General features: G+C 35.7%; 1 protein-coding gene across 1 annotated transcript in view; it reads right to left on the reverse strand.

Moving 5' to 3' along the window:
* Window positions 1–13,403, reverse strand: part of LOC145675234 (adenylate kinase 9-like) — a 296,882-nt gene that overhangs the window by 76,558 nt on the left and 206,921 nt on the right. Inside the window, exons 18-19 of the mRNA XM_081745616.1 lie at window positions 10,276–10,537; window positions 600–696 (exon numbers count right to left, since the gene is read on the reverse strand). Of these exons, the coding sequence (XP_081601742.1) occupies window positions 600–696; window positions 10,276–10,537 (359 nt within the window). The remainder of the gene's footprint in view (window positions 1–599; window positions 697–10,275; window positions 10,538–13,403) is intronic.

Here is a 13,403-nt window from a genome sequence, read left to right on the forward strand (position 1 = left end):
TGAAATAAAAAAGTACTTTTAATGTTAGTTCCAGCAAGTGCACATAAATCTCTCTTATATAGACTTACAACTTCCTAAGATTCACGGGTGCAGTCTTCCAGGAAAGCGAGAAAACTTTAAGCTCTACGTTTCATCCTTCTTAGGAATCGAATTTCTCACAATCGGGTTTGATTCCAGACGGGAGCTCATGTGGCTCGAATTCCACGTTAATCAGTAGGTTCACATCTCATATAGCCTCGCTGCTGAATGGGGACGTTAAACTCAACGAATTTCACAATACTCTATTCTATCCAGTTTAGGACTTAAGGAATACATTTGTACAAAACTTCAAGCGCTAAAGTGTATTGGATTTAGGAATATGATAATTAGTCAATCATTTGATTTCTTCTCATATCTATTGAGGCGGGAAAAAAGAGAATCTATGCTGACGTACCCATAAATCTCCCAACTAAATCTATTCATTATTTTGTTATGGACATAGTATAGTTTCAGTGGTTCAATTAAAATTAGACAATCATATAACTTTTATGTTTTCTTTTCTATTTTATGTTAAAGAACATTACAATACACATTTTAGAAACATTGTTATGTGATATTACCTTCCTTTTCCTTTTTTACGCGTTCTTCCTGAAGCCTATCTTTCCACATCTCGAAAAGAGGATCAAGACGTCGTTTCAACATAGTTTCTGACTCGATCTGAAAAGAAATAGCAATAATAAAAAAAATATTTCTAAGTTATTGATGCTCACGGACTTTAGTTAGAGTAAATTTTCATGTGTTGCCGGCTACGTTATATCTTAGTCTCATGTGTTATACCTGAGTGTATAATACTCAGATACTGGACTCTCGGAGCTATCTCATTAATATTCATGCGATATTTCGCTTAATATTATTATTGTTATTCAATGGAAAATCTGACGCGTGCCAAGCTACACCAACCACCAACACTGAAACGACCGGAACATATCTCAAAATAATGGGCTATTTATGGGCTAATTAGTTGCTCTAATCCCAATTTTTGGGCTCCTACTGTTTAGCGGGAAATCGGAGTCATAATGGGCGAGTACAGCTTGACACCAAGTTACAACCCTGCCGTTAGAGTTAAAATGGTCCCATCGAAAAACTTCAAACGACAGAATTATCGGCTATTTATGGGCTAATTAGTTGCTCTAGTCTTAATTTTTGGACTCTATCGTTTAGTGAGAAATTGGAATCAAAATGGGCGAGTCTAGCTTAACATCCAGCTAAAACCCCCTTTATGGTTACAATGGTCCGATCGAAGAAATTCAAAAGCCAGAATTATTGGCTATTTATGGGTTAATTAGTAGCTCTAGTCTTAATTTTTGGGCTCTTACTGTTTAGCGGGAAATCGGAGTCAAAATGGCCGAGTTTAGCTTGACATCAAGTTAGAACCCCTTATACCGTTAGAGTTAAAATGGTCCAATCAAAGAAATTCAAAGGCTAGAATTATGGGCTATTTATGGGCTAATCATTTGCTCTAATTCCAATGTTGGGCTTCTACCATTTAGCGGGAAATTGGAATGAAATGGGCGAGTCTAGCTTGACATCAAGCTAGGACCCCCTAAACAATTAGAATTGAATTGAATTGATTTTTGTTTAGCGTCCCTTTCAGCAGCGAGGCTATATGAGACGTGGACCTACTGATTAACGTGGAATCCGAACCACATGAGCTCCCGCCGGGCCTAAACAATTAGAGTTACAATGGTCCAATCGGAAAATTCAAACGCCAGAATTATGGGCTAATTAGTTGCTCTAATTCCAATTTTTGGACTCCTAACGTTTAGCGGGAAATTGAAATCAAAATGGGCTTATCTAGCTTGACATCAAGCTAGAACCCGCCATATGGTTACAACGGTCCGATCGGAAAAATTCAAACGCTAGAATTGCGAGCTATCTATGAATTAATTAGTTGCTCTATTTCCAATTTTTGGACTCCTACTGTTTAGCGGGAAATCGGATTCAAAATGGGAGAGTCTAACTTGACATCAAGCTAGAACCTCCTAAACAATTAGAGTTACAATCGTCCAATCTGAAAAATTCAAAAGCCAGAATTACGAACTATTTATGGGCAAATTAGTTGCTTTAATTCTATTTTTTGTGCTCCTACTGTTTAGAGATAAATTAGAATCAAAATGGGGTTATCTAGTTTGACATCAAGCTAGAATCTCTCATACGGTTACAATGGTTCGATCGGGAAAATTCAAACGCCAGAATTATCAGCTATTTATGGGCTAATTATTTGCACTAATCCCAATTTTTGGTCTCCTACTGTTTAGCGGGAGAATGGAATCAAAATGTTCGAGTCTAACTTTACATCGAGCTAGAACCTGGGCCGCGGTGGCTCAGTGGTACAGCGTTCACTTCTGATGCTTGGGGTCCCGGGTTCGATACCAGCCCCCGCCAAGTGAACTTTGTGGTGGACAAACACCGTATGCATGGGTTTTCTTAGGGTTCTCCCGTTTCCTCCCACATTATTCATTCCACAATTTCATTCATCACTCATCATCATCGTCTCCTTTAGCCTAACCGGCATATCCGTGGGACGTAAAACTCAAATATTTCATTTCATTTCCTTTCGAGCTAGAACCCCAGATAAGGTTACAATGGTCCGACCGAAAAAATTCAAACGCCAGATTTGTGGGCTATTTATTGGCTAATTAGAACTGCCTTCTTTGAAGCTGATTACGTAAATCTGTACTTATATTGTGATAATGAAGAGCTAGAGTAAAATTCGAAGAACTTTTGCTTCTCGTATGTCCTCTTCACTGGTTTGATAAAAGAAGTGTACAAAAATAATTATAAAACATCCATTCAACATACATTATAAAAATTACGAACGTCATATAGAAAATTCATAAACGTTCTTAACATATTTAACATTTTTTTGACGCTTTGGCTATTTTAAAGATTGCATTTTGATATTTTACAACTTGTTTTTGCCTTTTTTTACTTGCATTGTATAATTTCTTTGAAATGGTCTTGTCTTTTTCTACACTATGGCTACAGACAAAGGCAATACTTACTTTACTTTTTCACTTTTAATTAGTTTAATAAAAATTTTCCGAATACGCTTGTGGGGCACAATCTTTACCCTGCTCTTCGAAAACTACTTCAAAGTAGAATTACGGTTTATGCAATAGCTTTATCATAAATGAGATTACCTGTATATTTCTTGCAAAAGTAAAGCCTCCACATGTGTAAGAAAATTTGCAGGTACGGGGAAGAAATGAAATATCTAGTTTAGCATCCTACGATTATCACCGAGGCTAAGGGAGACGGTCATAATAACGTATGAATGAAATGGTGGAATGCATAAAGTGGAAGAAAACGGGAGAACCTCGATAAAACCAAAACACACAGTGTTTGTCAACCACAAAGACAACTTGGCGTGAGCTGTGCAAAAATCGAAATTAGAACACCAATTACCCCATAAATAGCGCATAGTTATTGAATTTTTTCGATCGGACCATTGTAACCTATAATGGTAAGTGGGTTCGATTCTTGTTTGTTACTGTTCGGAGCGACAGATATAAAGGGATTGAGTGGTTCAATCTTTACCTGATCCAATACACGGGACTATTCATAATATTATCGGGATCCGAACCTTAGATCTCTTTAGAAATCTTCTTTATAACATCATTCAATTGCAAAATTAATGGGATCTTGAAAGTAGGAAACTAGTAGCAAAACAAATAACTCCACTTTCACGGTCTTAGGATTCGGGCGTTATAAATATCAGAGGCATATGCCGTGTGCCCACCGTCACTGTTGCAACCCAAAGGTATACTCCTTAATACCTGTAAAAGAATACAAGGTGGAACGGACATGCATGGTCAACACCAGACGAGTAGTGGAAGACTAAAGTAAACATTTGCACTTCACTGCTTAAAAAATACCTTCGTGACGTACTACTTTAAGCTGCACACATATTTAAACTTTAGCATCCTTGATTCACTAAGAAAGAAAAATGTAAAATCACACACTTTGATGTTATTAAATATTACTTTCAATGAATATTAAAAGGAAACGAAATATTTTGTAAAACACTTATATTTTAGATTTATCTTCTGTGAAAATGAAATATTTACATATAGGCACTAACACAAAACACCTTTGACTTATCATCAGAATTTTCATTTCTACGCACTGGCTCATTTATTTTACGGGACGATACCGTTAACGTGCACGATATTCGCGATCGACGGATGCGATGATTCAAAAGAATGATAAATGTTTATGGGGAATATATCACTTCCACTGCTGAATGAAGATGAGTTTGTGTGACGACTTTATTTCTGGAGTACAATAGATCTCTTCTATGAGTTTCTTCATTCAAAAGATGCCAACTGCGAGTATACGGTGAAAAGACATTATTTATGTCACTAAATCATAATATATTAAAGGTATACAAATTCTCGATGCACTAATAGAAAAATATTTTGCTAATTTGTCATTGTAAGACTTATTAAAATATTTTTGAACACTTTCTCATTTTGTGTTTTCTGAAGCATTTTGCATATATGAGAGCCCAGTTTCTATCCATGCTAGTTTTTGAAGTCTTGGGATCGCTCTGACGTGTCTGTTCGTGCGTCACATAGTTGCTAGTCAAGTAGCGTAAGGATACACTAGCAGACTGAAATATAGTTCATAGGAAACATTAAGTTTTCGCTTCATTATTTTACTAATGATGTATAATGGATAATCCATAGGTTAATTGAAATCACATTAAAAGCACTAATAATTCCAGTAAATCATGAAATTAATGATTATTGATAAATTTTACGTTGTCACGTAGAATCTGTCGTCACCACATGAGTTTATACTGTGTAGGCCTTCAGCACAAGGGTAGCTAAATTCCTCAACTTGTTTGGGCTGACGGGAGGAGGCATGGCTGTCTGGAAAAGCGAGGCACCTTTTGGGTAACAAATTCTTATGCTTTTTTCTCCTCCAAATGTTAGCTGGTTGCGTTTTATTTCTAAGAATCGGCGTTGGGGAAATACGAGGGTTGATTTAAAAGTTTATGTCTATCCATATCGTTACAAACCATATCGGGGGTTGTAGCTTGATGTCAAGTTAGACTCGCCCATTTTGACTCCGATTTCCCGGTAAAGGTTAGGAGTCCACAAATTGGGATTAAAGCAACTAAATAGCCCATAAAGAGCCCATAATTCTGGTGTTTGAATTTTCCCGATCGGACCATTGTAACTCTAACTTTATAGGGAACTTGATGTCAAGCTAAACTCGCCCATTTTGAATCCGATTTCTCGCTAAACAGTAGGAGCCCAAAAACTGGGATTAGAGCAAATAATTAGCCCATAAATAGCTCATAAATCTGGCATTTCAATATTTCCGATCGGACCATTGTATCTCTAAGAGTACAGGGGGTTCTAGCTTGGTGTCAAGGTAGACTCACTCATTTTCAATCCGAATTTCCACTAATCATTAGGAGCCCAAAAATTGGGATTAGAGCAAATAATTAGCCCATAAATAGCTGATAATTCTGGCTTTTGAATTTTTCCGATTGGATCATTGTAACTCTAACGATATAGGGGACTCTAGCTTGATGTTAAGCTAGACTCTCCCATTTTCATTCCAATTTCCCGCTAAACGTTACGAGCTCAAACATTGGGATTAGAGCAACTAATTAGCAAATAAGTAGCCAGGAATTATCACGTTTGAGTTTTTTTGATCGGACCATTGGAGCTATATGGGGGGTCCTAGCTTGACGTCAAGCTAGAATCGCCCATTTTGATTCCGATTTCCCGCTAAACAGTAGGAGCCCAAACATTGGATTAGAGCAAATAATTCGCCCATAAATAGCTGATAATTCTGGCGTTTGAATTATTCCAGTTGGATCATTGTGCCCCTAACGATATAGGGGGTTCTAGCTTGATATCAAGCTAGCTCTCCCATTTTGATTCCAATTTCCCGCTAAACGTTAGGAGCCCAAAAATTGGGACCAGAGCAACTAATTAGCCCATAATTCTGGCGTTTGAATTTTTCCGATGGTACCATTTTTACCATATGGGGGGTTCTAGCTTGATTTCAAGACAGACACGCCCATTTTGACTCCGATTTCCCGCTTAACGTTAATAGCCTCCATTATAACCGTATGGGGGTTCTAGCTTGATGTCAAGGTAGACTTGCCCATTTTGATTCCATTTTCTCGCTTAACGTTAATAGCCCAAAAATTGGGATTAGAGCAAGTGATTAGCCCATTATTTTGAGATATGTTCCGGTCGTTTTAGTGGTGGTGGTTGGTCTAACCTGATACGCTTGAAATTCTGTCTTATTAAGTGGTCGTTTATTTCCCCGAAACGACATAAAGTAGGCATCTTTATACATCTTATATATTTTTCATGATAAATGAGCTATTTCATATTGTTAGGTTATTAATGAAATATTTACTTATAAAGTATGAACAAATTCTACTAGGTCGTGCTTGGAAAAATCACCCACAATTAATTTATGCCCCCCAAAAAAGTACCTCTTCCAAATGTTTAAAAAGAAATTACTTATAACACAGTATAGGGTTGTTAATGATACATTGATTCGTGAATTATACATTGTATACAAAGAAATCCAGCAATTTCCTGAAAAGTAGCAATATTTTCTTTTACCTTTCAGCAAACTATCCTTATTTCCGGATTTGAAAAATCAAAAAACAAATTTATAGGAAATAAAGCCTTAAGTTTAAAACCTCCTATAATTGCCTCATCTTTTCAAGAATGCAACAATCATGTCGTCGAGATTCCTATATGTTGTACTATACAAACGAAGACTGATTGATTTCAGATTCGAATATATATATATATATATATATATATATATATATATATATATATATATATATATATATATAGGGCCGGATTTAGGAGGGTACAAAGGTGCACGTGCACCCCGCTACGTTGTAAATATACGCTATCTAAAATTAGATGTCAGCAGTGAAAATAGCAACACTTTTCGAAACTTTCTGCTATCATGTTTCCTTTTTGGGGCTTAAAAGAAAGAAGAGCTTTGGAAAAGCAATACAGGGTTTTCATAAAGTATGGACGGATTTAATTCGCTTATAATTTACATAAAAATGTTCATATTGAAATTAAATAAAGTGCAAACGGTGACGGAAGGGTTAAATTTTTACCTGTAATCTGCACCAGCTCATTTCATTCACCGCCACACCTCCAACTGGGCGCCATTTACGTCCACACATTCGCGTAGGACCGTCTAGGAATCGACTTCTGTGGGCTGTTGATGATGCTTTCCTTTACCCTGCTCACTATTGCAGGCTATGTTGGCGGCCTCCCACTTCGAGGACGGTCCAGGACGCTTCCTGTCTCCAAGAACTTAGCATGCCACTTTCGGATTGCACTCTCAGTCGGTGCCGGCTTTTTTAAAACTCTTTGGTGAACTTTCGACACACCCGAATTGGCCTTGCCCTCCCTCTCTCAACGTGTTCAGAGTTGTCGCTTATCTAACAGTGTTGCCAACTAAAAATTTAATCCTTCCGCTACCGTTTGCACTTTATTTAATTTCATTATGAGCATTTTTATGAAAATTATAAGCAAATTGAATCCGTCCGGACTTTATGGAAACCCTGTAGTTCATCGATTTTTAAAAGGCTGAACAAAAAGGCTTCACCAAGCGAAACAATATAACATTTGTGAAGTACTGAAGAGAACGGAATCCAGGAGGAGAGAAGAACATTTTTTCCTGCATAACACTTGCGACTTTTTAAAATACCTTTCTCCATTCTATGCATTAGTGTTGTAAGAGGTAAAGAATATTGTGACATGATTCACATCCATCGATTCAAAATTCAACATATAACCAAGCATTGCACGATATTGACCCTGTTAATATCTGGGTTCAGATCGATAACCATTTGCCTGGAGATATTTACCTGCAGCATCAAAGGAATTTATATTCAATTTCATTTGTTTTTTGATGTATTCATTTGAATTTACACAATTATCCACCTTTCTAGTTATTTAGAGAGGTATTACGTTTCCGAACAGTACTCAATACAAGTCATTCTTGTTAGTCAGTATGGATGTTTCTAAATTTATATTGGCCATATTGATACATGTTATTTTCATTCCTTTGTTTCAGTATTGCTGTCACAGACATGTGGAAGTGCATCATTGAAACAGGAAAAATAATTTATTGACTAATTGTTTGTGCTGAAAGTGTGTGAAGTGATTGTGAGCAGTGTCACTGTGTTTCATAACACATTTGATACAAATATTGTGAAAGGGAGGAAAATATATCCTTTCCTTTCATAATATGTTCTGTAATGGTTATTGATCTGAACCCAGATATTCACAGGGTCAATATCGTGCAATGCTTGGTTATATGTTGAATTTTGAATCGAATCCCATTCAGTGCCCAAAATGCAACTTTGTGGTGTTTTTAGTACACATATGAGACTACAAACTGGACAATTTTGAACAAATTCAGAGGGACATTTCTATGCCAAATTCAAAATTCAAATCTTAATTTTTGAAGTCTTATTTTTTATTTTATAGTTTTTTCAATATAGTACAATTTGTAGAGCAATCTTTAAGCTTTCCAATGGTGTTTGTTTCACATATCTAGTGCACATATTAATAATTTTATGACAATTTTTAATAATCACTGTAACTGAAAAAAGTGCCGTCTTTGGCATTTTTGAACACTTTGTATGGGGACACTTTCAGGGTGGAAGAGGTAATATTTGGGATTTTTTCATCTCCCACTGTAATAAACCTGTGCACCAATTTTTACAAAAATCTAAGATCGTCAGGTCATATTTTGCCATTTCATTGGTTGATTTCAGGTGGAATGTCCCATGTGATTATATATTCGATTATATATTCGAATATAATTATATATTCGAATTTCATTATATATTCGATTACACGAGGTGTGATCAAAAAATACGGTGAATACTTTTATTAGAAATAAAGTACTACGTTTACATGGAATTTGATTTAATCTCCTTCAAAATACTGTCCTTGGCTAGCAATATACTTATTCCAACGTTGTATCCATGACGAAAATCATTGTTGGAAGTCTTATTTTGGAAGAGCGTTCAGCTGCTTTGTCGTGACCCTATGAATGTCAGGAATAGTGCCAAAAAGGTTTCTGTTAATCAAGGTTTTAAGTTTCGGGAAAAGCCAGAAGTCACGTCATTTTATATCTGGAGAGTTCGATGGATGAGGAATATTTTTTCGGCCAAAAATTCCTGTTCGTCATTAAAAAGTTGTGAAATGAATTTCGCACTCACTCTTCCCAATTCCAAATATGTGTTTAATATGCTTTGTATGGACCCGTAGGAGATGTTTAGTTCTTTGGAAAGCTCTGGAATAGTTATTCACATGTTTGATTGAACAATTTTTGCCACTGTTTACACGTTTTCTTCTCTTTGTGAGTTTAATGGACGTTCCTATCTTTGCTCCTTTTTTACCGACTCATTTCCGCTTTTAAATCACTCATATCACCTGTAAAAGTCGTCAGAGTTATAGTATTATCGCCATACACCAATTTCAACATCTCATGAGTTTCTTCGTCATTTTTTTAAAACATGAAACATAATTTACTGTTCACGCGTTGTTGATGCGTGTTGACACGCTAAACACAACCTCACTCTAGCGGCTCTGGATGCTGACTGACAAGTCAGAACGTGTTCGAACTTAACTGACTGTCTCAACGGACTAGACTATCGGACAAATTACATCAAATGGTTGTAGCGAAACTTGTACATGAATTTAATGTATCACATGGACCTATTTCCATTTGAAACACTGAAAGTTGAATTGAAGAGGTCGGGGTGGTTAACATGTGTCAGAGAAGCAATACTTGATGCAATTTGTTTTACATATGCCTATATTCATGTCGAGTTTTATCTAAAGAAAGTAAAAGAAATATTGTGTCCGAGCGTTATAGTAGTGTATAACTGAATTCCTGATATATGAAATCCTATAAATATTCAAATTACTGGTATGACCGCTAAAATTAGTATAATACACATTGTACACATTAGATTGTGGAGTTTGTTTTGTATTCGAATCAATTTTATACTAATGTAGAGGGGAAACTTCGCGAATTACCTTGTCAGTAGCAAACTGTACGTAACTGTAAAGAAAGAAGCTAATGATAAGTTCCGTTTTCTGATTAAACTAATACGTTTCTTATTTACCTTATTCATAATTTTCTGCTAAAATTAATAATTAAACAAACAACAAACGATATACAATAGTAAACACTTCATCTTACCTTTAGACAGAAAATAGCGTCTATATACAGTTTGTTTCGCGTTAAGTACTCTAAATCTTCAGTTGTGTACGGAAAACTAACCAAGCAAATATTCTTGGAGTTATATGGCTCTTGAAACCAAAGCGGAAGAATTATGTCATCCAAATAACCCTCAGGCAGCTTTTCTCCTTTATTAACATATTGCCGGACTTGATCTAGCATTTCCAGAATTATGGTTGATGGCGTTCTCTGAATGTATTCCAGTGAAGGAAAGAATACCATACTAAAAAGAAATGAACATAAAACATGTTTATATTTCATACTACAGTGTACTCTTCTGTATATAAACAGGAAGCAGAAGACTGTAGTTCGAACTTGGTTAAGAGATTGACACAAAATATGGTTCCACATATTAACTTCAATCAGATTCTGAGAGAAATTAAAGTTATTAATGTTATTTAGATGATGTTCTAATGTCCGAAATCAACATTGATCTATATTAACATGAAACGATGAAAATCTGTAAAGATTTCAATCATACAAAAGTACACATCTGTATAAAGATTCGTTATTTAGGTTTATAAAGTCAAACTTTAGCAATAGAACTATCTAGAGATAAGATAGATCTGTTTATTGAAGCAAAACCTCCTAACATTTACAGGTATTGCAATACTTTATGACATGATAATTTATTTTTTTATCATCGATATTATCCTTACAGATATCACTATTTTACAGATATTTGAATTCCACTTTTATTATTCCAGTATTATTGTTTGCAATAATTGCCAAATTAAGTTTGATTACACAGTAATTATACAACGAATATTTACCAACACGGGGTCTTTTGAGTCTTTAGAAAAGCAAAGTGAAAGTTTTAGCGCACTACTCTTATTCAAAGGGGAGAAACACTATCTAACCTAACCACTATAGAAGACAGTGTCATTTGATTTAGCATTGGAAAAGTTCTCAAGTGTCTTTCCAAACATGTTACATAGTTCTAGTTTGATGAAACGTGTTTCGAGATACAAAAAGTGATTTTGTTTGAACATTTCTTCAAATTATTCGCTATCTAATTTATCAGTCGATTTTTCAAAACTAGAAAGTAAATTCCAGGTAAAGAAAATTGCATCAAAGATTTCTATTACCAATGCATTTTAAAATTTTAAGTGGAAAGATGACCTATTCTATACATGTGCATATAGGCGTACATATTTAATTATGAAAGTATATTACTTATTCTTTAATTTCCCTTTTTGTAATCATTTTTTACATTTTATCTTCTTTATGCACCCATCAATAATGCTCCACAATTAAGAGGGAGAAGGAGTGCGCCACAGCGGCCGGAATATTGGTGTTCAATTTAACATGGGATTTCAACCATTTTTTAGGCAAATCATTGTTTCATTTCGTTCTTTCGCAAAAATGTCTCAATAGCTCACTCAATATGATGCATCTCATTTTAAAGGTGCAATTTGAACGCTGTGCGTGATATTTTCTTCTTATAATTACAGATAATTATAATCCAAATTTCCATAAGAAAATGATCAAAATTAGAGGGAAAAGTCTTTTGTTTTTTTTACAGTAAGGAAAAGAGCTGAAAACTTTGGACCTTTTTGAGAATGGAGTACTATCTTTGTATTTGTGCGCTACTGTACTATTTTTTCGCTATTTCCAAAGACATCCATTACACAATCGATGAGAAATTGTATCCTTCATCATTGAATCTACAGAAATCAGAAATCAGATTTTTTCGTGTTCACGTACTTGGCCGTCTAACTGTTAGATGGCACTATAGTCATTCCTCATCCCACTTTCCTTCTCAGCGGGAGCCAGTCCTTTGAAAACCTACTTTGAACTTCTTAACAGGGGCGGGAGGAAGGAAATCATAGTGAAGAACAGGAACTTCAAACATGAGGAATGGCAAAATTTATGACCTCTTTAGTTGATGGTTTCTGTTTCAGCAGTACAGTAGATGGTTTCTATGAGAAGAAGTAATTTATGTTTGTAGCGATAAAGTCAACCCTTCGACAAAGATTTGTGAAGAAGTCGAACCAAAGTCTTCGGTTATCTATTTCAGGACTGAGAATATACACGCAAGAGAAAAAATAAGCTACATTATTATAATCTTTAGGATAGATTAATCCCCAAAATTAGGGATGTGCACGAGTCGAGTCGAGACAGAATTTTCCTGAGAAAATTCGAGTCGAGACACAGCTCTTCCAATAGAAAAATATACGTTTTTCGAGTCGAGACATCATTTTTACAGCACATTTTCGAGACGAGACAGCCTCAAATCTTGTCTCGTGCGCATCCGTACCCGTAATATTCTTTGTTTACCTGTCAAATAATCAAGAATAATATGTTATAAAGCTCTTTCATAAGCTCCCATCGTACAACATACTAGACACACACATATTATATACATACATACATATATATACACAGTGTCGGATCCAGGATATGATCAAGGGAGGGGCTAAACCATAGTTTGCCTCTTTATCTAGAGTAAACATGATTGAAGCCCATTTTATCCAGTGTATACCTGAGCGTCAAGAGGGGGGGGCTATAGCCTCTATAGTCACCCTTGCATCCGCGCCTGTATATATATACTATTTACAGTGCCGAATTTACGTATAAGCTAAACAAGCTATAGCTTAGGGCCTCGCTCTCTTGGGGGCCCCAAAATCTAAAGAGAAACTGGATATACATTTCTAAAATATAAGAAAATTAAAAAAATAAAATAAAATTTACATATACGTAGCAACAGTGCTTCCTGCTGTGTAGCCTACGTTCATGTAATTAATGCGGCTCCTTCTACTAGTCTGCTTCCTAAATTATCTCTAGTTTCTTCATTGATGTATGTAGGGTGCCTATGTTCATCTGGACACATAAAGGACCCCATTACCTTCAACAGCTTGGGGCCCCACTAAACCTAAATCCGACTCTGACTATCTATTTATGCATGTTTGCTCCCTCTCTTTTCGAAACAGTGTTTCTTTGATATTGCTTCCAATTTCGGCAGGTTTTACCAAGGGGGAAAAAGTCCTTACTCATTCCAGGCAATCAAACAAGAGACTGGACTACTTGCTTTCAACATTCTGTTCCCTATGTTTCCCGGTCTGAATCAATTTTCTAAAGCCCATAAA

The sequence above is a fragment of the Thermobia domestica genome, chromosome 18 (genome assembly GCF_964235325.1).
Source record: "Thermobia domestica chromosome 18, izTheDome1.hap1.1, whole genome shotgun sequence".
NCBI lineage: Eukaryota > Metazoa > Arthropoda > Insecta > Zygentoma > Lepismatidae > Thermobia > Thermobia domestica.